Genomic DNA, 26664 nt, shown 5'->3' with positions numbered 1-26664 from the left:
TTTAGGGTTATCATCAATTACCTGCCAATAATAGTTTTTGTCTTAATTAGCTCGATGTTTTGTCCTCCATTCATGCATGTTTAATTCATTTGGAGTCACAAGTGGGACGATTTGTTTGTCACTGTAGGGGTATGCTGAGATGAGATGACATTTTGGGGTCATGTACCACAGTGTGACCTCAAACATCATCACGTTCTTCAGACAAACATGGTCTCCTATAGAGCTTGTCTGCATAGTCTTTGCCTGTTCTTTTATCCATCTGCAGCACTTATTTACGTTTATTTATTATTTATTTATGTTTATTTACAGCCAAATGGAAAGACAAGTGCAGAGTTTTACATATCATATTGTATGTTTCAGTGAACAGAGAACCACACTCACATTGACCTTTCACTTTTTGTTCCATAACGTGCTTAAACTGACACACTTTATTCTTTGTGATTTCAGTCTAAACAATTTTTTGTTTATCACAAATAGCTCTAGAAGAATTGACAGAGCACAGCAAACCAAATGTTGTCTTCTTCTTTCCATGCTTGTGATTATTTATAACTTCCTCACAAAACTGAGAAATCAGGTCATCAATAAAGAAGCCTGGATAGAACAGACAACTAGTGGACGGTTCAGCATTGGGTCTGCTCAGAGCGAGCTAAGAGTTGGTCCGTGCTTGTGTGTATCTGCCCAGCTGCGTGATACGTCTCTGGGCGTTCAAACACTTGGCACAGCAGACAAAGAGCTGTGTGGCAGTTTTGGAAGATGTGCAGCGCAGACCAGCCTTCAGAGAAGAAAGTATTGGCTTTTCTTTCCAATGGGCTCTGTTATAATAGCATGCTGACTCAATTAAGGTACCAGTGTAGGTTATAATTAAGTTGGGAGTTTTCTTCTGGGCCAAGCCAGCGGCAGTCTTGTTGTATGAAGCGATGCAGTAAATTGAAGATGACTCTCCAGAAGTATATTCTTTTTTGTTGATGCTTTTTATACATGATCTGTTCTGTGCTCCCAGCGTTAAAAATAGTCTTCTCCCTCAGCTTCTGCGTCTGTTTCCAAGTGTGTATGATTCTACAGAGCCTCTCCAAAGAGCAGCAGCATTACCAGCAGCTGCTGAGTCACTATGAAGAGTGTTCTGGTGACTTGCTTCTGGCAATGGAAATAATGGCGCCATTAAAGTCTTGCTTCGTTCAAGACCTTCTTTCAAGACATGTGGTCTGCGTTGACCTTTGCTAAACAGAATCGTTGTGTGTTTTCGCCTTGATGTGGTCTGTTTAGGCTTGTAAACTCTCTATGCATATATATTGCATATATATTGATTTTCTATAACCCCAATAACTATAAGATATCATCCTTCAATGTGAGGTAAAGGTTTCTCTCATCAGAACCATCAAAATGTCTGCTTGGGCTTTGAATATTAAACATGTTTAGGCAATATAAAGAGGCTAACTTATACTGTTACCGCCTACATTGAACTGTGAAGTCTATTACTATGAATTATATAGGAATTATTCTGTTCCTTTACCTTTAGTTTATCTAGTCTTCTTTGAATACGTATATGTTAGATTCATGTAGTGTAAAGGAAGGCTCTTCCCAAATTAAATTATGCATGATACACTATGTTATGCAATATGAAGACACAGGCCTTTGGCACTCAAATTAAGTCGGAAATGTGTTGCGTAAGCCACATTTGACGATCTAATGTCACCCTGAAGGATCTCAATGTTGTGTGTAAGAAGTAGAGTTCCTTTCCCGATGAGCTCAAAACTAACTGCCCCATCCATCACTCCAAGGTCGGGTACTAAAAAAAAGGATAGATGTTCTCCCTAGAGTGCATCGCTAAAAAGCTCAGGTCATCGAGGTGCGGAGCCAAAACGACCACTCATTCATTTTGCAGCATATGTTCAGTGCATGCATGTCAGCATATTCCCTTAGTTCAAAACTGGAACACAGTCATTGTCAGCTTTTATTATGACTCCACACTATAGCCTAGCATCGTCTTTTTATCATTGGCAGTGTATTAGCCTGTGACTGTTTTCTTACTCCCTCATCTTATCGACATGTTTCTCAGGGTGAGTGGTTCCATTTTGTAGCCACTTTAGCAAATGTGAGATGAAGTGGTAAATGTCAGTTGATGGACGGTAAAATGAGCTGGGCTGAATAATTAGTGTTTACTGGTAAACCGACGTCACTATTTTACAGATCTCACATTTCACTTTGTATCAATAGTTGTTGTTTGTAAATCATCTGTCAATATAGTATTGATTTGATCTAAATATAGGCCAAGATTAAGATGAGATAACATCATCCTTTATTAGTCCTGCAGTGAGGAAATTGCAGGATTACAGCAGCAAGAAATACAAAATCAAGTAATATAAATAGACAGTAATAAAAACAGTAAAGAAGAACACAATAGCAGTCTAAACCCACAGGTTATTTCCAGTACTATACAGCCTATTTATCACTTTTAATTTCATTGTAGTTCATGTTCAGTTATCCTGCTTTTCTGTTGAACAATTTGGCCACACTATTTTTGCTGAAAGTGATGACATTATAGTTGATTGAATCTTAAGACTGATATCAGATAATAACACATTGACGTGTATTCATGTGTGTAAAAGTAACTACTTTTCTAAATTATTCACATCGAGATTTCACTTTCAGTAATAATCAACTGTGGTGATGAAAAGAAATCCGATTGAGTGGAAGCAGTATTTTAATCACAGTATATATCCCTCATCCCTGTAATTTACTTTGTTTGAAGTCAGTGGTGAATCTTTCATTCAATACTAAACTGAAGCACTTTGTTCCTCTGCAGATGATTCTCCTTTGGCCTCCACAAACCACCCCATGGGATTTCCTGGACATGGTCAAAGTTCAACGGGGTTCAACCCATCCGCCTTACCAGCCTCATATTATACTGCCTTTGAGAGCCCAGACTCACCTGGTGCCCTGCCATCCATTTCTGAACCAAACCGTGTAGTTAGGACTGCCGACATCCCACATTTTCAGTGGGCACGTGTTGCTTTTGAAAACTCCAAATCCTTCACAGCAAGTGAAGTCCCTCCAAAAGAACCATATCCTCTGGCCACTCCAACATTAAGCCCCTCTGAACCTATATTGGGTTCTAGTCCGCAATTTGAGGCAACTCCTTCTAAACCCCAGCTGCAGCTGCAGCCTCAGTCAAATATATCCATGGCATCATTAAACCCCTCTACTTTTACAAGGTCAACTTCACCTCAGCTAGATCCTAATTCTGAGCAGAAACCAATCAACAAGCAGCAGGATGGTGCATCAGATCAAACCGAAGCAATCATTACCTCATTTCCTGCTCCGCCTCTTGAGCCCCCTAAACAGTCTTTCAATGACTTTGCAGCAGATAAATCTTTTAGTAGAATCCTGGATGTGAACCAGCCGAGCCCCAGCAGCGCCCCCTTGAAGGACAACAAACCAATACATGACATAAGCATGCTACCAAACCCAGATGAGATTCTGGCCCCTGGCTACAATGTGCCTTTCATCGCCCCCCACCCGACATCACCTTCATCTGAACCCACTGAGGTCCCTCCAGAGGACTTCTACCCCACCAACACCATGGAAGTAGACTGGGGGTCTGGAGACTACTTGGAGACAATGTCCTTCTTAAATGCAGACGGAGAGGACTACTCTATGGTCACAAAGGTGCCCTCTGACTCGTATGATCTGGAGGACTATACAGAAAGCTATGACACATCCTTCCCTTCCAGAGTAGGCATATCCCCTTCGTCTTTGCAACCTCTTCATGCCTCACGTTCTCCCAGCCTCACCACAACCTACAGCACCATTGTTCCACTGAAATCCATTGATCCTTCCTCTTTGTCTTCTACGATTCATTATACACTGGACCCTACTCCCACAGCTAACAGTGATATACCCGACGCATCAGACATAGATTGGCCTGATACTTTCACAATTCAACCGACAGATGTTCTCTTACCTGACATGAACAGCTTGGAGTATTACGTCACTCAGTTGACCAAGGAGAACAACGGTTCAGACACTGTAGTTGAACACAAAGGGAACGTTACCGTAGTATCCATCAGTGCTACAGACATCACACCCACAGGCAGCGTCACAAATGATACCAAATTGACTGAGAATGAGTCCTCCGGTGATCTATCAGGGTTTGAGCCTCAAGATGAACCAACCCCAGTAGTAACAACAGAGGAGAGTCCTCAGCTGGTCAATGGCTCTGAGCCTTTTCTGGATCCGTCTATAGTCCCATCCCACTTCTTTGATCTATCTTCTTCTGTCCAGGGTGGTCAAGTGTCCACCACAGATTGGTCTGCACATACTCTAACTGTTGGCCTGGACAGCACTGTGTTAACAGAAGCTATGCTACCCACTGCCACGCCTTTGCTGCCAGATGATGTAATATTGTCCTCCTCTCTGACAGATGTTCATTGGTTTGTTACAGAGACATTCCCATCAAGTACCATACACACCACTCCTGTCTTAACTGCAACAACAGCCTTCTCCCTTGTTCCCACCGAACCTCCTGCCAACACCACAGCTGGTATGACAGAATTAACTCCCCAAGACCCTACTTTCACAACTGAACAAACTCTCAATATAACTTCAGTTTCAACTGAACCCATATCTAACATCACTTTGGGCCCTCCGGGCGTGTTGGGTGATCAGGGGGTGACTGAAGATCAAGTTGACATCCCAGCCACAATGACCTTGATCCCAACTAGCAGGGAAGCTAATACAGACTCTGCTGTACCCAAAACCACAGCTGCCACCACTACTTCTCATCAAGCTACAACTAAATCTACTGCTACCACTGAAGCATCAAGTAGTGTCAACGTCATCTCCACCACCAGTGGAAGGACCACAACAACAGCACCAATGTTAAGACCGTACTTCTGCAAACTTGACAGGCCTGCTTATTTAGTAAAAATTGGTATGTTTGTCATTTATTTATTTTCCAAAAAAAAACGAACAAATGTTATCCACATTTTGACAGAAAACTATAACTTTTAATTCAAATATATGTTTATGAGCGCTATACTGGAATAAGCTATGATAACAAGCTTATGCTTTCTTCTTAAGGTTTTCCTTCCGGGGCCACTGTTGGATATGCCAAATCTCAAGTGAGAGACATACTGAAAGGGGAATTCAACAAGTCTATGGAGCTGCAGGTAAATTTAAAATATTTTATTAATTTTAAGGTCATACTAGACAAGATGGTAGCCTTCTTTTGGCGATTTTAGAAGGATCTTTGAGGGCAACATAGACACAATTTGATGTGAAAGAGATCCTATATCTCTGTATAATATAAATAATGTAAAAATATAAAGTGATTCTGAGGAGGATGGCCGTGTAAAGGTCCCCACATACAATATGTGTGTATGTTGTTTTCTTATATGTAGCTTGTGTGAATATGTATGTATTGTATTTTGTATGAGTGTGTGTATATTACAGTGGTACAGATGATCCATTAAGGCCAGACCACTTCCTGAATATTCTTTTTTAAATATATATTTATTCTGATTTTACAACTTTACAAGACAAAAACTTTAAGGATACAGTACAAAAGAAAGAGGGAAAGAGAAAACTAAAAAATAGAAAAAAAATAATAACACATTCACACATCAAGTACATCTTGGTTATATCATCAGTTCAAGTCCGCGTCAGGACAAGTGTTTTTTATCTGGCAGAGCAAAGTCCAGTCCGGAGGGGTCCACCATGTCTAAGACCGGTTTCCATACAAATCCCTTGACATTGTCATGGAGGGTGTGGGTCTTCCTGAGTATTTTATCAGTGGTTCTGTAATAAACAAACCGCAGGAGTAGTCACATCAAGATCCACAAGATCACGATGATCTTCAAAAACACCAGCTGTTTATTTAACACAAGTAATTTCACCGTGAGTGAATGACTCCAATGAGGGATTTAACTATGTCATATATTCTTGATTTGTCTCTGAAGGTTGTGGACCCCCCACCAAAGTTTGTGTTTCGTGTGGTGTCTGGTCCAGTTGTGTACACAGCCATATCTGTCATCAATGCCCTGCGAAGGTCAGGACGCCGATTCTTGTCTGTGTCTCCCAACTGGACAACACCAGACAGAAAATATCAAGTCCACACAGGTAGATGACCTTTCAACAAGCTGTCAAGATTTGTTCTTGTCTGTGATTACTTTCAGTTGTTAAACCTGATCTAAAACTCCTGTGTCTTCACTCCGTGCAGTGCTGCAGTTTGTTCCCAGTGACATAGATGTGCGGTTCTGCAACTTCAGTGAGAGCATCGAGAAAGGTTTGACCATGGCCTTTGCAGAAGTGCGTCGTCGCTCAAAGGAGTCAACCAACTTCACAGTGCATGTGAGTGGGACCAGAAAGCAGGGAAGCTTGATTAGCCTCGCTCCTGCATTTCACTGAGATGTTTTCATTAGTATGTGTTTGGTTGTGACTTCGCGCCTCAATGGTGAATGACCCAGTGACCATGCTCTTAACTCTTTTGAATAATGGCCTTGTCTGCCACAGCTACTTATCTCCAGTGGGGGCTATAGTTTTACTAATCATTTTGGTTTTAGTCTGTCTGAAAAAGGATTTAAAAAGTTTATTTATGCTATATGTGCAATATTTGCTGATTGAGCTGAACCCAGACCACCTCCAGTCACTTCACCAGTGGATGACTTGGATTGCTGCAGCGGAGGCTAACGTGGATTGGGATATTGCTCTGCAAGCAGGAGCTGTTCTGTCTAATCCCAATAAAGGGTGGCAGAAGTGGTTACATGGGGAGCCAGAGAAAGCTAGTTTATTAAGATTACTGTTTACTATAAGGCCAACATTTTCTAGTTTGGTTTGAGAAAATTAAATTCATGCTAAATAATTCATTAGGGGTCTGGATGAAACTATCAGCATGGCAAGCATAGTAGCCCAGACATCACTCTCCCCGTCCATATTCTATTTTTCTTGTTAGATTTCATCTTGATAAGATACTCAGAGAACCTCAGTTGGCTCCTTTCAACACAAAAGAGAGATTCTACTACAAGCTAATTTTTGCCAGCTATATCCACAATCTTTCAGGTCACTGCACTGATGTTATGACCATAGGCGCATTACAACTCAGCTTTTTCCTTACTCTGACTGGCCACACAAATCATCCTTCCCACCTCATTGTCCATTTTACCATCACTGATAAACAAGACGCCAGAATGGATCCTTGGATCCTCGTACTTGAGTATTAAAGAAGCTTACTGTTTGTTAATAAAGAGCTTATTTGGCTCTGTGGTTAGTTGGTTTCGATAGAGTTTTCTGTAATCCTATTACACTGATGCCTGTATTATCGTTAAGTATTAAATCAAGCCTTTTTTTGCAGCGTAGAAACGTTTTATGGACAACTAGCATACTGTGCCCTGAGCCACAATGCTCAATTTTGTGTTCTACTTTCCAATCACTGAAACCAGTGGTTTTCCGATTGAGAACTTAACTTAACTCTTACAGAGGCAAAACAAGCTTCTCCAGAAACAACATCAACATCAGATTTGAATTTTTTTCGTACATTCTGTTGCATAATCGTCTGGCCACTGAACAGTACATGTCTGTCTAATTGTTTTTTAGATTGTAAACATCACCGTGGCCGCTCCTAAATATCAGGAACAAAGGCTGGTGAGACAACCAGTGGACTTGACCTTCACAGTGCACGGTTCAAGGGGTTATCTGGTGGGGTCAGAGGTCAGCAATGCTCTGATGAAGCTCACAATGGTGGAATTCAGCTATTACATGGGCTTCCCTGTACTGCAGATTGCTGAGCGTGAGTAACACAACAGAGTTGTCTCTCTTTATTTGAACTATTTCCATTTTCTCGTATGTCACCTTTACTGTCATAGCTGGTGCTTTCTGATTGTTTTGTGATTCTGACAACACTTAACTTGGGTAAAACCTTACTCTGCCTAAACCTATTTTTTTTACTTTTTCTACCAGCTTTCCATTATCCAGAATTGAACACCAGCCAGTTGCTTCGCTCCTCCTGGGTTAGAACAGGTACCAGTTTCAGTTCATGGCGTGGTGAAAAGCTGCTACAGCTTCTTAAAGTTAAGACCTTTTGTGCTGATGTTTCCTCTTGTCTGCGTACACAGTGATCCTGGGTGTGCTGGACCAGAAAGTGGGTGAGAGGACCTTCCAAGCCAACATGGAGCGCCGGGTGGCCATGTTGCTCGGGGAGGCAACAGGACTAATCAGACGTGTTAGGAGAGCTACCCTTATAGGCAACAGCAGTGTTCAGGTATTGAATCTATCTATACATTTATTCAATAATGTATTCAGTGGTTATTTACAGCTGCATAGCCTTTGAAGAAGGTAATACATACAGTGCAAAATGTATAAAGCCTCTCTAGAAATCAGAAACAAGTAGTGTGGAGTAATTTCATGTCAGGTGTTTTTTTTTGGTGGGACGGAGGAAGGCAACCAGGGTAAATAACTTCACGTGTATGAAATACAACTAAATATAAATTAGTTGCCGAAATCAAGTTACAGGCAGACTTCTTTTACTTTTTTATCATAAATCAAAATTTAAAAACTCAACATTAGACTGTTATGATGATGATAGTGTCCTTCCTCTGGAAAGTATACAAAATAAATACGAGTTTAATGTCTTGTTTATTACCCAACAAACCTTTCAAAACTCTTTCAAACAGGAAGTTTGTTAAAGGATTACTTACTAAATCTTGAAAAAGCTTCCTTCCTTGAGCTTTTTATTTCACGATTCCCTGAGGAAAGCTCTCTCCAACTACCTTGTCTTGAGTACTGAGAGCTCATTATGTGAGCGCTGTAGTGTTTGTAACCACTGAAAGCCCTACTGCTTTACTAATCAGGCACTTGCTTTTGTGGGTTTGCCCCGCACCTGCTCATCTCTGAGGGGACAGGATGGTGCTCTGTCTCCATGGCAACAGCATCCCATTCAGCCCAGGGGCAAGCCACTCAAAGACCACAACCTCATGAGTCCTTGTTCTTTTTCCTCTTCCTCATTTCTCCAGTCCTGCTACTTGATGTCTCCTGTGAGCCACAGAACTGCTAAGAGCGGATCAATTATTAATTGTTTCTCTTTCTCTGTCTGCATCCTTCAGTTGTGATGATTAAGAGTGCGCCTCTGTTGTTGAGAGGTTCAACATTACGGAGGTGGAGATACAGAAAAGCTTTAGAAATCAGAGGACTTGTTATGGAAGACGAAAGATGGTTATTTTGAACTGACCTTATAAAGTCTGAGCACATACTGTATGGTGGTCTTTAAACAGCAGGGCTGTCAGAGCGATACGTATCATTTTTGGCTGAACAGCAGCCTCACTCTTTCTGACCTTTCTGCCTCCATTGTTGTCTCAACCAACCCACGGAGCAATTTAGGAAAACAGATGACCATTTCAGTGGTGAAACTTGCCTCTGTCTCCGTGCCAAGATAAGGTCTTTCATTTTAGACTTTGGCATCCCTTCTCTCTTTCAAATATGAATAAGTTATACATCGAAGCCTTGCGTGTTTGTTTTCTTTGTTGCCTTTTTTCGCATTTCAAAGACACTCCTCTTTGAGTGTCTGTTGAATATAATGAGAGTGAGGTGACTCAGACTGAGCGTCTAAACTTCAGAAGAATCCTTTATCTTGCTCTCTTGCACATACAACCACACACACAACCACATACACACACACACACACACACACACACACACACAGCCACACATCAGGCACTATCTCAAACAGATGCCATAGACAGAATTTGACAGAAGCAATGAGTGTTGTCACCTTTGAGAATTTGTTATGAGTCTGCCTAGACAGATAAAAGAGGAGGTTGAATTGAGGTCGTGCAATAACACACACTCACCCTGCCGTCTTTCCACTCTAATAACCATGCATGGACTGGATTAGACCCTGGACGAGAGAGCCTGCCCCGCCGTTTTTCTGTGTCAGCCCAGGCATGACCTGCGCTTTACTCTTTCCAGTAATGCAGACAGCAGACTGTGCTGCGCCTCAGGGCACCCGGAGGGAGCCCGCACACACAGCGCACACACAGCGCACACACACAGACATATTAGACAACGAGGAAAAATATTTAAACAATGAATACTCTAATGGGGCTACAGAACGCAAGCCGGTATATATCATGAGTGTGCTATTTCTGTGTATGTGTGTGTGTGTGTGTGTGTGTGTGTGTGTGTGTGTGTGTGTGTGTGTGTGTGTGTGTGTGTGTGTGTGTGTGTGTGTGTGTGTGACAATAGACAAAGTAATGGAAACACCTCATGTAAAATGCCTTGCAGCAATTGTAATTACAGCTACACTGGCAAGTTAAGTTAAAGGGGTCTACAATACATACAAATACCTCTAATATAATTACAATATTTAACATGTTATTTCTGTGCTTGAAGACTTAAAGTACATGTAAATTCAATTCAATTTCAATTCAATTCATTTTTTATAGCCCAAAATCTGAAATATTTGCCTCAGAGGGCTATACAATCTGTACACATACGACATCCTCTGGGACCCCACATCGAAAAAACAAAAACTCCCCCAAAAATAACCCTTCAATGGGGAGAAAAGGGGAAGAAACCTTCAGGAGAGCAACAGCGGAGGTCATGTATACAGAATAAACAACATAACAGTTCAAACACATTCAATGCATATGCCAGAAATTATTCATATAATGCGAGTAGTAGGCATGATGACTAATAACTACTAATATTAACAGCAGTGGATATAGTAGAATAATAATTATATTAATGAATTAGCACTTCTATGTCCAAATGTGTGACAGATTTAAAAATAATCTTCAAAAATGTAGTTTCACTTGGATGTTTTATCTGGGGCTTATCCACGTTTCAATACGGCAGATAAGGTAGCAAAATAGTTGGTGCCTGAATTTCGGTTTCTGCAGTCACAAAAATTCCAAAAGTGATTAACGTCACAGGATGCCATAGAAAATGAAGCACCACACTCTGCATTAAAAAGTCATCTTTTTTATTAAATTGGTGACACCTCGCTCGTTAGGGCCTTCATCAGAATTTCCATTTTTTATGTTAAGAGTGCAGTGCCTCATCTTCCATGAATCCTTTGTTCATTTTTGGAACCACTTTTTCGAGTTGACCCTCAACAGCGTAATTGCTAAAAAAAAACACAAACAAAGAGGATTTCAAGCTTGTGTTCCTGAGCAATGTGAATAAGTAATGAGGTTTATTGGCTGACCTTCAGACTTGTTCCTCTATCTGGACATGCTTGGAAAATGAGATACGATGTCTTCCAACTGTTTAAATGGGGCGTCTGTGGCTCAGTGGTTAGCATGCCTGTCTTTCAATCAGAGGTTCAAGCCCTGGCTCTGCTAGTCTAGGACGATGTGTCCTTGAGCAAGACACTCCTAATTGTTCCCTGTTGCTGTGTCTAGAGCAAAAATGTAAGTCGTTTTGGATAAAAGCTTCAGCTAAATGAAATGTTATGTACTGTAAAAGAGTCGTGGACTCTACCAGCAACCATCTTGTCGGCTTGGTGATTGCTCTGTGTAAGAGAGCCAGCAAGCATATGGGGCTTTTGTATCCTTTCCACATACAAGACAATGTAAAAAAAGAGAGGAATGTTTCCTCATGAATCCAACATACTAATGCCCCCGAAACACTTAAATTAATAAACTGAAGAGTTTTTACTCATCAATTGTCAGATTTCACAAAATATTTGTACTCCAGTAACTCAATGCTAATGATAATAATAATCAATTATAATGATACATTTGATTTTTTAAGCGTTTTAAAAGGTACTCAAAGACACTTTACATGGTAAAAACAGCAACAAAAATGACAAACAGCTCAGGACTTGGAGAACAGTATTCAGAGATGGATTAAAGTTGCTCTGTTGACAAAGGTTGGCCTTGCATCTTATTGGGTATTGGGTATTTATTTTACAATGTAATACATGTGTTTAACATGTATTTTTACATCTTCAGTCGAAAACAATCGTTGTATGAATGACACAGTGTGCTTTTTTCTCCCTCCTCCCAGGTTGTAAGTGCGAGCCGGCTGGTGGGTGCCGACCATCCCTTGGAGATAGTGTATTTTGTGGAGAGTCCTAGTGGTCAGAGGACGCCTGCAACTCAAGCAGCCAACCTACTCAACAGCCTGGACGTTCAAAGGGCTGCCATCGTCTTGGGATATCGTGTCCAGGGCATTTTGGCACAGCGTGAGTACCACTTGCATATTAGATAACTGACATTCAAGGGAAGCAGAGTGATGTCGTGATTAACAAGATGATCTTCAACATGGACAAACTGTATTTGCAAAACAATCCCTGCACTGCAGATGTATTTATGTGAATTGCACTTGGCAAAGACACTTTGTAGCATCTAGTTGCACCAAACTGAGTTAAGCTGAATAGATGTTGGAATGGAGGGATGGAAAGAGAAAGGACTGGATTGTTCACAAGCTCCTAATAAGTAATAAAAAAAGAAAACAATCTAGCTGCTGGCTCCATGTGTTCCTTTGTATGTTTATAGTAACATTTGAGCTAATTACCGCCCTTTGTACACACTGTACCACAAGCCTGTCTTCCTCATTAAGAATCTAAACAAGGGATGAGTGCCTAAAGAAAGTCCCTCAAGGGAGTTCTGTCTCTGTGCTGACTGTGTTCTCTTACACTACCTTCCCAGGGGATGCAATGAGTGTTAATTATAGCTAATGAAGGTCTGCATTAAAGATTACAGCACAGAGAAAAGCCAACCATTCTGCATGTTCAGCTTCGCATTCTCAGGGTGTTTGTGTGCGGGCTTCAAGGCAACACAGGGATAAGCTTGAAATATTGAACCACATACACACATGAAATTAGTCCTTATGGTGCATATTTGTGTCTGAAGGCCGAACTTAAAACTAAAGCCTCTCCGTTACTCACTCCATCACTTTGTCCACAGCTGTAGAGAAGATGACGTCATCGCCCTCTGACGCCGAGAACACCAACATGTGGATCGTCATCGGGGTTGTGATTCCCCTCATCGTTGTCATCGTCATCATTTCCATCCTGTACTGGAAACTGTGTCGAACAGACAAGCTGGAGTTCCAGCCCGACGCCATGACCTCCATCCAGCAGAGACAGAAGGTAGAGTCGGATCAGTGCTGCGCAGTGTCTGGCTTCACGTCTGGCTTGGTTGTGTTTGTGGTTTTAAAGTCTTTTCAGATCTGCAATTAATTCTTTTCATGACATATTAGAAATATTTAAGTTGACAGTAATTAGCACAACAGTCACCCATGAAGTTTACTGGCTGCATATAAACAGCTGATGTATGTATTAGCGGTGTTACATTGGGTTGTAGTGATGCCCTGGTCATACTGGTTCTGGGCGAGCGTACTTCTGTAAAGGTTTTTTATTTAAATATATAAGATTAATGTACATTACTTATTTACTTAGAGAAACATTGCCGTACAGGTGGTTGATAAACACATATTTTTTAACACACTATTAGGTTGAGTTCTGTTAATGGACACAACCAGCTTTCCAAACATTACTGTGTTCTGCATAGAAAGGTTCAAGGCAGTCGATGTGGGAAGCCAGAAAGAACCACTTTTAAATTCAAATGAACTTCAAATTAATTAGGTGTATCAGTCATTGTCATGAATGTGCTGTAGGACTGTGCGGAATCTGGACCTCATAATTTCTTCTTTTAGATAGGATTAGTAAATCTTTTATGAGAAAGACTTATTAGAGGACATGAGCTGGAATAGACGTCATGATGCTGCTGGTGCATTTAATGGACCTTGGCTGCTCTTTTATTTTATTCAAATCTTTTTTGATGTTTTCTTACATACTCTTTCACTTAAAGCGCCAACAACCCCGTCCTTCAGTTCCCTCTAGTCCCATTTTTATTTTCAGTTGTGACAATTGAAAAACTTCTTCCTTTCTGCCTTCACTTGAAATAGAAATAATGCCATTTGGCTGCTCAGAGGCTGTTTCCTGTCAAAATATTGCCTCTCTCGTACTTAAAGTACGTCCCTTTTGCCCTGAAGTTGATTGACACAAAATATTCTCTCTGCTCTTTGAGGTCGCGCATATAGAACGTCTTCATGAATAAAATGTTTTGATACAAACAATAAAATGACGGGCAATATAGTCGGAAACGGGGTCAAGTTAACCAGAGAATCAAAAAACAAGAGAGGGTTATGTGACACTGAATAACATTCTTGTGTGCATCCAACATGTCATTTATTGTGATATTTGAAAGCAATGCCAATGCCGAAAGAAGCCCAAAGCTTTAAAAGCCAAACTGTCAGTGTTTTGAGTTCCTAATTCGTGGTACAGTTTAAAAGTGTCTTGTATTTTTGATAGTTACATTAATGTGAAGGAGACATGAAGGACTAATGCACAGGTGTGTGGCAACTCCGCTGCCCTGCAGTGACCACCAGCAATACCAGAGAGCTTTGTACTCTCTGAGGCACAGCAGTAACTGGATCTCAGTCTCAGCTGCCGCTTTACAGTCAAGTCCAACTGACTCTTTCATCACTAAATCAGATGTCGTCGACTAAAATAGATTTTTTTTTTGTATGGAGAGTTACAGCTGGCTTGTCGTGGAGGTTTGTTATTGTATATTTCAGCTTCCCGACTGATCGTTCTGTGTGTGTCTGGCTTTTTTTTCCCTCCACTTAAATTTTTTTTACTGAGTTGAGCTGTGAACTTAACTCTCCAGATTGGGTGAATGCAACGGATCTAGCGTGCTGAAGTAACTATCACTTAGCCTCCCCGCTCTGCTTAACACAATCATCTGTCACTCAACACCATTCACCCTCTCTCAGTCTACTACCTCCTTCAGAGAATCACGGACCTCTCTTCAGCAGACTCTCCCTCCTACGGAAAAGGAAATAGATTTTAGTGATGAGGAAGAGGGGGAGTATGAGGAAGAAGAAGGGGAGTATGAAGAAGAGGAGGAGGAGGAGGAGGAGATTAAAAGAGGGAAGGTACATAGCAGTGTCTGTTGGTTTCTAGAAGATGTAGAAGGGACCTAGTTTATGTGTGTTTGTAGTTGTTTCAATCTTGCATAGTTATATGAAGAACAACACAGTAATCAATAGTTCATGGTCTTGGTTTTACATTTTGGATGTCAGTCATAGTAAATAGCATCACTAGAAATATTTATGCTATCCACCATTGCTTCTGCTTAGACACCAGTAGCTCTTCCCAAGAGTAAACGGACAATCAGCAGTGAGGAGGAAGAAGAGGAGGAGGAGGAGGAGGAGGAGGAGGAGGAAGAAGAGGAAGAAGTGGAGGAGGAGGAAGCGGAGGAAGAAGATGAAGACAAAGATGAGGAAAAAGAGAAATTTAAAAAGAAAGGAGTTAAACGAGAAGAACAAAAAAGACAAGAGAGCAAATCAATGATAATGAAAACGGGAGAGCCGAAGAAGGAAGACAAAATGAAAGTGTTACCTAAAGGGAGGAGAACCAAGGACGAGGTATATTGTTCAGTAGTCATAGATAGTCTTGCTGCGCTAGTAGATATTAGCATCCTGCTTTACCCAGTTATTATGTCCAGACCACGGAAAATCCAGTATTACACATTACAGTGGATTTCGCTGTGGATTTGGTAATGGTGTCTTTATAGTCTATAGATTCTGATGAGAATACCAGATCACTGTGTTGTGAAATTGTAGATTAATAGTCATGGGTTTACATGTATCAACTGTTTGTTGTGAGTGATTCCCCAATTTACCATCAGACCAGGCTGAGTATTAGTTAGTGAGTCGATGGGTGTTTTTTCTCATTCAGTCTTGTGTTAACCCTTTCAAAGAGTGGCCTGTTTATATGCCGCAGAGAGCAACACACACAAACGTATTCTCTCTCGCTCTCTCTTTCAGGATTAGCAGTTTCATACTGGCAAGAATCACACTAGCTTAGCAGTTTAATACCAAAAAGCCTCTTTAAGCCAGGCGTTTTGCATCAATAAAGTACGTAGAATTACCAGCAGCGTGTCATGTCACGCTTCTCTGCATGTTGGGGCAGAAGACCAGAGTTTCACAAATGGCAAGCACACATACTGAGATCTGACATCCTCTGTTTACTCTGTTTTATGCTGTTGGAAAGTCCAGAGGGCTTCAGACTCAAATAGTCTCACTGCTTCCATCTTCAGCCTCCATCCCCCATCGCCTCAAAGGAAAGCAAGCGGCTCAGTGTTTCCCCACATCGCTCCCTGTCCCTCTTTTTCATATTCTTTCTTTTTATTAATTAATGCCTGTCTGAGTCTCCCTCCTGGACATCCATTCATCAGTCATTCAGTCTAATTATGTCTCATGGAAGTAGGGCTGGGTGATAATTCAAGCTGTATATTTTGATTTGACCTATGCGACCTATAATTTATTTTTGAAATTGGATGGATGGATTGAATGGACTTAATGTCACGCTGCCAAAAGTGTCATATTGAATGATTCCATTTAAATATGATGAATACTACATTACTAAACATGTTTCTGTCATTAAGTATAGATTAACAGTATTGTTAAGATCTCTTTCCTATGTAGTTTCTGCTATATGGCTTTCCGACTTTATTTCCATTTCCTATGTCCTAAAACTGAATATTCCTTCTCCTCTGCGTCTGTCCTCAGTTGCAGGCTCCCAGTGTGAAAGGATTTGACTTTGCCAAGCTGCACCTTGGCCAGCACAGTAAGGATGATGTCATGGTGATCCAGGAGCCAGTCCCGCAGGGGCCTGGACCCGGCCCCCTCCACTTGTCCCTTAAAGGCGGCCTCAGTCCATCTGAGAACGGGGAGATCCCTACACCCATGTCCAAAACCTCCACCAAGGCGTCCCGCAGCAGTCGAAGACGAGAAAGGTCAGTGCTTCGCGTGGTACAGGGCAGGAGGAGAGACTTAGACTCCAAAAACAGTTAATAGTGAGTGAAAATGAATATGACGAAATGAGAACATTAAATTACGTTAGGTTTTGTCTGTCTGGATCATGCTGTCATACACAACAATTAGTAAAACAATTAGCATCACCAGTCCATTTGTGTGTGCTGTTTTACTCTATTATTCTCTTTTTCCCCCCACCACCTCATCAAAACACTTGTTTTAATCACAGAAATGTTTTATTCTTTTATTTTTTATACTCTACGTTATGAAGTTACTAAGATATTTATTTAGACATTTAACAGCTTGTTTTTGTTTTTTACCCCATCGAGCTGATTTTCCACCCACCTCAGTTGGGACCAGTCAACCTGACAAAAAGCTTTTGACAGATCCTCTGATGAATTATTGATGCACTAGACATTTAGGGTCATCGTTCACTCTGGCAGGCTGTCTATATTACTTCCAGTATATTAATTTATGGTATAAACCTTTCTGTTCTGTTGTTTGCAGATTATATTTGTGCCTTATTTCAAGTAGTTTAAATTAATATACACATGCTATATTTATTTGAAATTTACAGTTCTTGTGATAATTGTAATAACATAAATGAATATTACCAACATGTCCCAGAACGCTAACTGCTCTGGTTATATACAATGGACATAATATGAAACACAATAGCACAGCAGTTATTGCTTCATGCATTAACTTCTGTCTTCATTAATAATGCTTTGTTTTTGAGTGGGAGGTTGATATCGGTTATTTCTCCTCACTTGATAGCCAGCCAGGACAAATTCATCAGGAATTTAATAATTCCGTCAGTGGGAATACTTTGTAGCATGCGGCACTACAAGCTTCAAATCAGATTAGCATTTCTTAGAAGTCTCCTCAGCTTTTATCTTTCTGCAAAAGCACTATTTCCGATTATGCATGGGGCATTTCAGCATGTTAGTGTGTTCGTGGACTTCTATTATTTATGTGTGTGTGTGTGTGTGTTCTCTGTAGGATCTCACCGTCTGACGGTGACTCTGTGGTAAGTGACCCTTCCAGCGAGCGGGAATCAACTGAGGAGAACCTGAGAGCCCACGCCACGCCCAACGACAGCAAGCAGACCCGTAAGGTCCCCATCAATGTTTTAAATGGCAAGTAGCCTTGGCGACACTCCCATCAATCCTCCAAACACAGAGAGAACTAACACGGGGGAGGGGAGAGGAATGGGGAGACATAAAGGGACAAAAAGAGACCAACTTCAGCTCGCATGATTTGATTGACACAAGGGCAAGATCGGGGGCAGGGGAGACTTTAAAGAAGTGAAAAAAGAGGACGCAGAGAAAGGCCGAGAAAAAGTGCAGCGTCAACCCAAGCAGTGACATGAAGATTACAGAGGGGATCGGTGGTAAAAGAAACACCTAGTAGGAACTTCGAAAGAAGTCCTGAGAGAGGAGGGAGCGTGGAATAGGAGGGGAAAAGAGCTGAGGTTACTCTATCTGACAGCCTGTTGATAGATTCAAGCCTGCAATGCCAGTCAGAGGCTACGTGCTGGAGCCAGAGGCATTCAGGCACACAGACTCTCGCCTGACTCACCGACAGAGGAATGGGCTCTGTTTTGTTATGGATAAATCTCTGCCTGGAACTGTATATGCTCTGCTACAATGTTTAGAAGTAGGTTGTATATAAGACTCAGTATTTTTGTAATGTACCGTCATTCTGCCTGTGTTCACCAGAAGCAGCTTCTTCCCTTCTTCTCTCTGATTAATGAACTTCACAAGAGAAGCTTTCATCAGCTACAGAAATGCCGTTTCCACTTTATTTTTAAAAGTTTAAACAGCACTCATGGTGACACAATTCAATTCCCTCTGCTTTTTCTTAACCACCTCTATCTTATTTGTTCTTTTTCACCTCAATAAACCTATTTTTCTTTTCTATTGCGGTTTGCAGGCAAGAATAGAATTGGTAAGAGTTTGTCCTCTTTTCGTCTGTGTCTCCATCGACCTCAGACTTGACCTCCAGCAGCTGTGTCTGTGTGTTGTCCGTTTGTTTCTGTGGTAGTTTTGTGCTCGGCTTGCTCTCACCATCCATCACTGTCTGCTGAGCCGTCAGTCACAGTGTCGAGAGAATCAACTTCACAAACAAAGGCAACGCCGTTGTTTATGAAGTTTAGCTTTTTGAAATATAAATCAGTGTTCATTTTATGTCACCTTCAGGCAAACATTACTCCACACTTTTGTTACAAGCAATATTTCAGATATAGCCATGTCAATAAAATAAAAAGGGAAATGTTTTCATACCGATCTTAACAGTAGTCATCTGTGCTCCACATTAGCATTTAGCCTCGCAATGACCACACTGAGCTGACTGAGTTATGACCTCTGTTTTTATTTTGTACTTCCTTGCTTCCTTCCTCAGGTCCTCCTCCTTTGAATGGTACAAATGAGCAGCTGTCCTCAGCCTCCATCTTTGAACATGTTGATCGGATGTCTCGTGCCACAGATGCAAGCAGGAGACTACCGAACAAAATCCAGCTTATCGCCATGCAGCCCATGCCTGTCCCACCGCTGCACAGCCCGCCCATCAACGGCAAAGTGTCTGACACCAACCAAATCAACAAAGAGGTTTGCTCTTCCGACTTCCTCGCTTGCAAAAAAAACCTTTTTTTTTGCAAAAAAAAAAATTCTGAAGTATGAAACATTGGTAAAATATGAAAGAAAATCTGCGAATATGCTTGAGTCAAGTGGCTTTTTATTGATACTGTTGGGACATTATTTAAGGGTTCAAGGATAATGTATTGTCATTGTGCAGCACAGGGATGCACAACGAAATGCAGTTGTTGCTCATTTGCAACACAAGAAGAACATCAAAATTTAAAAAAAAACAGTAGTGCATTTGGCTTAAGAAACTTATTTTCATCCAACTAGTGCAGCCGCATTAGAAATGCATAACAATCATTGTGAATCATCCCTCAAAGGACTGGCAGCACTGTCATCTGCTCGTGTTAAATATTCTTATTTAACACAAAGACACATTACAATGTTTCAAGCCCAATTTGGCTCCTTGTGAGTTACAGAGGAATCAAAGATTTGAATTACTTTCATCAGTTTAATACAGACAACCTCATAGGAGCAGATGACAGCCTTTTCAAGTCCTTTTGAATATATACTATTCTGGTTAAAATATACATTATATTATTCATCTGATGCTGCTGTAGTTCTTTTGATTTGTCACTGATGGTGTGCACTGCATGTGTGCATGACATAATGTTATCCTCCTCGAAGTCTGCAGTTGGTCTAATCTGTGCATATTTGAAGGACGGGGTCTAATAAAGGTAATTGTCTCCTCAGATCCAGGTAGCATTGCGACACAAGTCAGAGATCGAGCACCATCGTAACAAGATACGTCTGCGTGCCAAGAGGAAGGGCCACTACGACTTCCCTACTATGGATGACACGACGAGTGGCCTCGGAGATGCGAAGGACCAGGATCGCATCTATCAGAAAGCACAGATACAGATCGATAAGATCCTGGACCCGGATGCCCAGATGCCCCCCATCTTCATGGAATCCAAGAAAAGGTTTGGGTCATTGCACTTGATTGGTTTTGTGGTGAACAAGTTGATATGCATATATGGGTTTGTAGAGCTGACTACATTTTACATCCAGCCTGGTTTTAAATGGACAGTTCACCCCAAAATCAAAAATACATATTTTTCCTCTGACGTTTATTCTTGTGTACTATATGCTTTATCAATCTAGATTGTTTTGGGTTGAGTTGCCTAGTTTTGGAGATATTGGCTGTAGAGATGTCGGCCTTCTCTCAAATATAATGGGACCACATGTCACTTAGCTTGCGGGGCCAAAAAAATACTTTAAAAAAACTCAACAGCAATGTCTCTTCCATGAAAGTAGGACCCGGTTACTCAAGATTATCCACAGACCTTGTAGTGAGCAGTTTCATGCAGGAACTATTTTCTTTCTTCTGAGCTAAACCCGCCAACCGTATCATGTGCAGAAGGAAGCTTAACCATACTTACTGGTCTCCCAGCACCACTGATATAGCTAACGTTACAGCTCAGCTGAGGAGGTCGCTATTAATGTTTATATCTCCATCTGTCATGAGCATGAGCCTCTCCTCCATAAGTAGGTGCACACTTCTTTCTGCGCGATGACATGGTTTCTTCTCTTGTTTCTCAGTAGTCGTGGTAGGCGCTCTCCCAAGCAGAGAATGAAGGATCAGATGAGTGGAGGCCTAATGGAGGCAGACAAAGACCACCTCATCACTGAAGACAGTGATGCTGTTTACAGAAAGTGTCCTGGAGTCCACAATGTGGCCTACGTGGTGAGTAGTACAGGGGAAGTATTACATTTGTACAATTACAAAAACAGTATATCCTCTAACTGTCTGTAAATGTGTCGTGTTTATTCCAGTCGGACCCTGACCAAGGCCCAGGATCCCCTCACAGGAGCCCCTCCCCCACCGATGACGTCTTCCTGGGTCCCGCTTCCTCCCCTCCAGGCCATGCCCCTCCCCCACCCCCCTACATGCCTCCACAGCCATCCATTGAGGAGGCGCGACAGCAGATGCACTCCCTGCTGGACGACGCCTTTGCCCTGGTGTCGCCCACCTCTCAGGGCAGCACTGCAGGGATCACTCTCCCTGGGGTCAACATCAACCCGCCTGTCTCCAGCCCTCCAGGCCGTGGGCCCAGACCTTTGGGTCCCTCTTACCAAGCTCTTAGTCCTTTCCCTAGTGTAAGTAGCCATCCATGGCTCTTCAATCAGCGGGATGCTTTGAAAGAAGAATTAACCAGTCAGTCAACATCACATCATGCTGCTTTCCCGTTATGTGTTTGCAGCAAATGGTTCTCCTTTGCTCATATAAATTCCTGTAAAATGTATTCTATCACAAATCTGGGCATGGTCTAAAGCGGGATCGGCTCCCGTTAAAACTTGTAATAGCAGAACAGCAAAACAGGAAAGAGACACGTCCTTTGCATTCACTATCTCCTCCCTTTCTCAATCTTTTTCCAGCTCATTCGCAGCATGAGCCCTATAGCTTCATGTTTAATCGTGTCCTCTTAGCAAACTAATCAGTTAAGTATTCCTCCATCTGTTGCCCCCATGAAGCTGCGACCTTATAACCCCTGTCAGCTATCTACAACTCTAAGACTCTACAGGAACATTCCCTGCATATGCTTGATCTGCATTATCTCCTGTTAGTGTCGGTTAGATTCAGAGACGGTGCAGTAACATAATGCCCTGAAGGCTGCTGGAATGAAGCTCCGTGTTTGTATTTGTTTTTGTACTAATATTACATTTTGGCTGTTTGTGGAAGAGAGGACTTGGCAAATCATCACGATACAAAGACCTTTTTATGCAATGCTGCAGTTTGTTAACACATTCAACCTGAAGTCCATAATACTGCATGTGCCGCACACTCCTAGTGTTTCATGTTATGGGGGCAACTGCCAAGAGACAAAGTTATCTCGTAGTTATCTATAGCATATCGCCTTCGGGCATTATATGCAGAGAAAAGGTTAAGAGTAGTTTAGAGATGGCAGAGCAAAACTTAAACATGACAGGAAGCTGCTATGGTTATTGTACATTAAATTAGCAATGAGGCAGTTTCACAGTTATGATATGATGTGTTATTGTAATAACACTTTCCTATCTTGCCTTTAGCTTAATTATCACTATGGTAACTGAACTTCTCCCTTGCGTTGTTAAAATGTATACTTAAATGCATTTCACAGCTATCATCATCATCCATTAATCACTACTCTTTCTCCTAATGTTCAACACCAGTCTTCACCCAGGTGACAAATATAATAGTGAGCAGTGGAGCCCAAAAAGCTATTTGCTGGTTCTGCTTTTGCATGTTTAGTGCTTTAATATGCTGCAAAAGGTCAGCTGTAAAAAAATAAAGAATACATAAAAAGGTTATCCAACAAAACCAAGCTCGGTGAAAACAACAGTGTAGAAAAAGAGACCCACGACCCAAATATACTGCACATAGCATACACAGCATTGCTTTGCATTCATAAGAAGAACATCCACTGTGAGCTGTCTTTGCATTAATTGCTGTAACATATACACTTTTCAGTCTTTGTCATTACCATTGTTGCTCACGTCCTCCTAAGCACTCTCTTTCCTTGTCTTCCCCAGAGGTTCACTGAGCTGAGCTTGTCCCCTTCTCCTGTCCAAGGCCTGACACCAAGGTTAGTCGAGGGGGCAATGAAAATTGAGTATTCATGTATGAATTAATAAATAATATGCCTCTTTGATGTTCACCTCTTCCCACACCGAAGTGATTTCTTATTGATCAGTCCTGATTTCCACCACTTTACCAGTGGGAATGTTTTCCTTTCGGGCCACCCAGTGAGTTGGACCTCATGAATAGCGAAGGAGGAGTTATATTTATTTTATTGCATTAATGGATCAAGTCCAAACAGTTGTCTCTGAACTGGCTCCCACAAGACCAACGTATCAACAGCGGCTGTCATCACTCATGGACATTAATTGTGAAACAGTAAAGAGTATGAGACCAATGAGATGAGACCAATTTTAAGTTATGTTTTGTACAACATAACTCAATCAGGGCAAGTGGCGACCATGTTGTTGGTATGGTCAAGCATTCAAACACGCAATAGGAACTGTCCACTAGGTCTATCATATTGCACATACTAAATGCCGGATTGACATCAGTTCAGCAAGTTTTTTTTTACCTCATTAGTTAACTTAACCAGAGCATAGGTGATTGGTTTACATCTGCAACCGCTTTTGTTGAGTTGGACACAGACATATCCTTTTTTTTGTTTTCAAGGCACTGTTGATCTGATGGTGTACTGTAGAGACTGCAACATGTTTCATTAAAAGTGAATGACAAATTCATGTCTTTGTGTTTCAGGCAGGGCCTTGGCTCGAGCTATCTGTCCCCAGGAGAAACTGGAGGGCAGTGTGAGCAGCTCCAGCCTGACAGCCTGTACTCCAGCAGGGGCCTCTACGCTGATGAGATGCCCTCATCTGCCAGACCCCGACCAGTGGGGGGAACTACAGGTACAAGAGGAAATCACACACAGGCCCCAAAGTTGTTTTCATGACTCCTGTTGGATTCAGATGTAAACAAAGACCGAATCTCATTTCCACTTCTTACATCTTCATTTAAGTACAACATATGTTTTCATATGAAATAACAACATTAGTCAACACTTGAAGGTTGATAAACATATGTATTGTCTTGATACTGTTTGTCTGTAGACACAGTTTATTTAAGATCACTTCTGGATGTAGGCCATAGCACCGCTCCTCGATACAGACACACACCTCCACCCCATAAACCTGTCAAACTGAAAGAGCCTCGTCTCTCTCTTAAATTATTGAAGGACCTAGCCTGATGCTGCTGCCATCGTGTGACTTACGTTAATAGCAATGGATTCTGGCATTTTACAGAGTGCAGCACAGCAGAGACGGAGTGCTTCTCAGACTGCGGCGATTGCATCAAAGTATATTAAAGCGACAGCTGAGGATTGAGTGTCAGTTGCTGTAGCTCTGATGTGTGTGTGTGTGTGTGTGTGTGTGTGTGTGTGTGTGTGTGTGTGTGTGTGTGTGTGTGTGTGTGTGTGTGTGTGTGTGTGTGTGTGTGTGTATAGGCGCCCAGCTCCATCGTCTTACACAGGTGGGACTGTCCAGTCGGATGAATGGTTACCCAGCAGGGGTCAGGGCGGCTCCAGGGCAGAACGGAGGCATTGGCTGGAACCACTACCATGGCGACAATTTCTCCAGGGCAGAGCCTGAAAAAGATGCAGTGAGTGAAACACGGATGTAATTCTGTAAAGACCGAGGTCTTGTCTTTCGTTCATTTTTGTTCATTTTCCCGTCAACAAATCCCACCAAAAGACCAAAAACTAACAAAGAACTGATCCTAAGAACAAATATTGTCTGTGCATCTGAAGCCTGATACACAGCAGCGTATTCCTTTGTGCCATACAGCTCCGTGTTTGTTCAGAAACTATTAAAAACACATCAGTTAGCAGCACTGTTGCAGTGGGTGACATTCCTTTAATTGCCATGAAAATGGGCACTGAGTCAATACCACATACACTGCACCAAATGTGAATCAATCCATGGCTGAAAATAGTCCCCAACAAATGCACTATTTAATCCGGTTTGAGTAATATTTGCTAAAAACAACTGTTCCCATCAGTTTTAGGTAATTGCCATGCTTTTTTATAAAAATGTAACTATGTATTTGTGACCTCATGTTAAGGCTAGACAAACAAAAGCATAGAGTATTAAGATAAACATTATTTTGCTTGAGTAATGCCAGCCTTATTCTCTAAGCTCTCTACGTTTTTTTCATGAATGTCTATGTATGTGTTATATTTGATATATCGCCCCTTCTCTCACAAACTCTTGTTCTGTCACTTGAAATGTTTCCTTTTATTTTCTTCTCAATCGTTTCCCTCCACTCCTCCCTATCCTTCTCTCTGCCCTTCCTTCCGGCCTTCAGTTCCTGGACTGTCCTGACTACACGTCCTCCTCTGTCTTCCAGACGCCCAGAGGTGGCATCAGGGAGCCTTCTGCGCCGCCTGTCCACCTCGACACTCCGGGGGTGGGATATCTGTCAGCCCCGCCTCCCCTGGATACGTCTCCTCCAAACCACTCCTCTGCCTCCCTGATCAAGGCCATCCGGGAGGAGCTGCTGCGGCTCTCCCAGAAACAAGCAGCTGTGCCCAGCTACCACAGCTGAAGCCGCAGCCTCCAGTCTGCAGCTCTTACCAGTCACGCCACTGACCCTGCCTGCCTGCTTCGCCCAATCTGAAACTACTTCCCATGGAAGTCCCCGAGGGTGTACTGCAGAGAGATAATCCTGCTAAACTGAAGTGAAGAGGTGGTTCACAGAGATTTCTAACTGGAGAACTGAAGGACAGGATGGTTGACACAGCTCCTCGACTATTCAGAGTACAGAATCCGATCAACTGCAGTATGTCAGAACAGAGACAGTGTTATGAAGTGAAGAACAATATGAACAGTGTTGCTGGACCTATGAGATGACGTGGCATGTGTCAGTCCTGTACCCCATTGTGGATCAGGGAAGGAACATGCCATGTCCTGGCCAATTTATTTGAGATGTTGCTGCATTTATTCAGACTCAGTATTCTGTGTCACGGTTTCATTCTCATGCTGCCTTCACTAAACAGTAATACCCCCTAAGACACATGTCTTTTTTTTACATTACTTAAACTACCATACAGGTCCTTAGTTGTGTTCCGATGCAGGCCCGTAACCTCTTTATCACCATCAGGTGCTACTTCATGTTTCCTGCCATGATGAGCCATGCTATGCCTTGACACTGTGATGTAGTTCACCCGACCCAGTCTACTGTACAAGCCTGCAGTAAGGTCAAAGTTCACAGCGAGCCAGTTCAGACAGTAGGCACGAAGGGGCAGCCATAGAGACTAATAATACTTATTAACACTCCCTAGTCTTTCCGTACTCACTGCAGTAGCACAGTTAGTCTGGTGTTGATATTCTTTTATCTCTTGACTTAAAGTAAATACTTGTTTTCTTTCTGGACAACTTGCATTCATGTCCTGTGTTTTTATTTATGTTTAGTAGCTAATAGACGGATGGACCGACATGACAAAAATGGCCTTGAAATCAAACATGACTTGTTCGAGATACAGACACAGATGTGTTCCAAATAATAAGTGAAGATTTGTGGTATGTACTTGACAATAAGGGTGTATTGTATTTGGTTGTAGTTTGATGCACTGTAAGCAGAATACTTGGTACAGCTCAGGTCTTTCAAAAGAGATTCGTTGCGGACAAATCAGTGATAAGACAGTTTGAA

At 41.9% G+C, this 26664-nt stretch overlaps 1 protein-coding gene across 1 annotated transcript in view; it reads left to right on the top strand.

Moving 5' to 3' along the window:
• The window catches only part of LOC306740826 (UPF0606 protein KIAA1549), a gene marked incomplete at both ends in the record, with an annotated part of 33851 nt that extends 8291 nt beyond the window's left edge, over nucleotides 1–25560 (top strand). Inside the window, 19 exons of the mRNA XM_079223061.1 lie at nucleotides 2804–4930; nucleotides 5080–5168; nucleotides 5958–6117; nucleotides 6218–6348; nucleotides 7591–7783; nucleotides 7954–8013; nucleotides 8109–8254; nucleotides 12001–12178; nucleotides 12903–13087; nucleotides 16576–16802; nucleotides 17824–17960; nucleotides 19225–19430; nucleotides 20157–20386; nucleotides 21006–21150; nucleotides 21240–21563; nucleotides 22977–23029; nucleotides 23719–23867; nucleotides 24461–24615; nucleotides 25321–25560. Coding sequence (XP_079079187.1) covers nucleotides 2804–4930; nucleotides 5080–5168; nucleotides 5958–6117; nucleotides 6218–6348; nucleotides 7591–7783; nucleotides 7954–8013; nucleotides 8109–8254; nucleotides 12001–12178; nucleotides 12903–13087; nucleotides 16576–16802; nucleotides 17824–17960; nucleotides 19225–19430; nucleotides 20157–20386; nucleotides 21006–21150; nucleotides 21240–21563; nucleotides 22977–23029; nucleotides 23719–23867; nucleotides 24461–24615; nucleotides 25321–25560 — 5135 coding nt within the window. The remainder of the gene's footprint in view (nucleotides 1–2803; nucleotides 4931–5079; nucleotides 5169–5957; nucleotides 6118–6217; nucleotides 6349–7590; nucleotides 7784–7953; nucleotides 8014–8108; nucleotides 8255–12000; nucleotides 12179–12902; nucleotides 13088–16575; nucleotides 16803–17823; nucleotides 17961–19224; nucleotides 19431–20156; nucleotides 20387–21005; nucleotides 21151–21239; nucleotides 21564–22976; nucleotides 23030–23718; nucleotides 23868–24460; nucleotides 24616–25320) is intronic.
• Nucleotides 25561–26664: the final 1104 nt, after the last annotated feature.

This window comes from Taurulus bubalis (genome assembly GCF_910589615.1).
Source record: "Taurulus bubalis genome assembly, chromosome: 9".
NCBI lineage: Eukaryota > Metazoa > Chordata > Actinopteri > Perciformes > Cottidae > Taurulus > Taurulus bubalis.
This window is presented reverse-complemented; position numbering and strand designations above follow the sequence as displayed.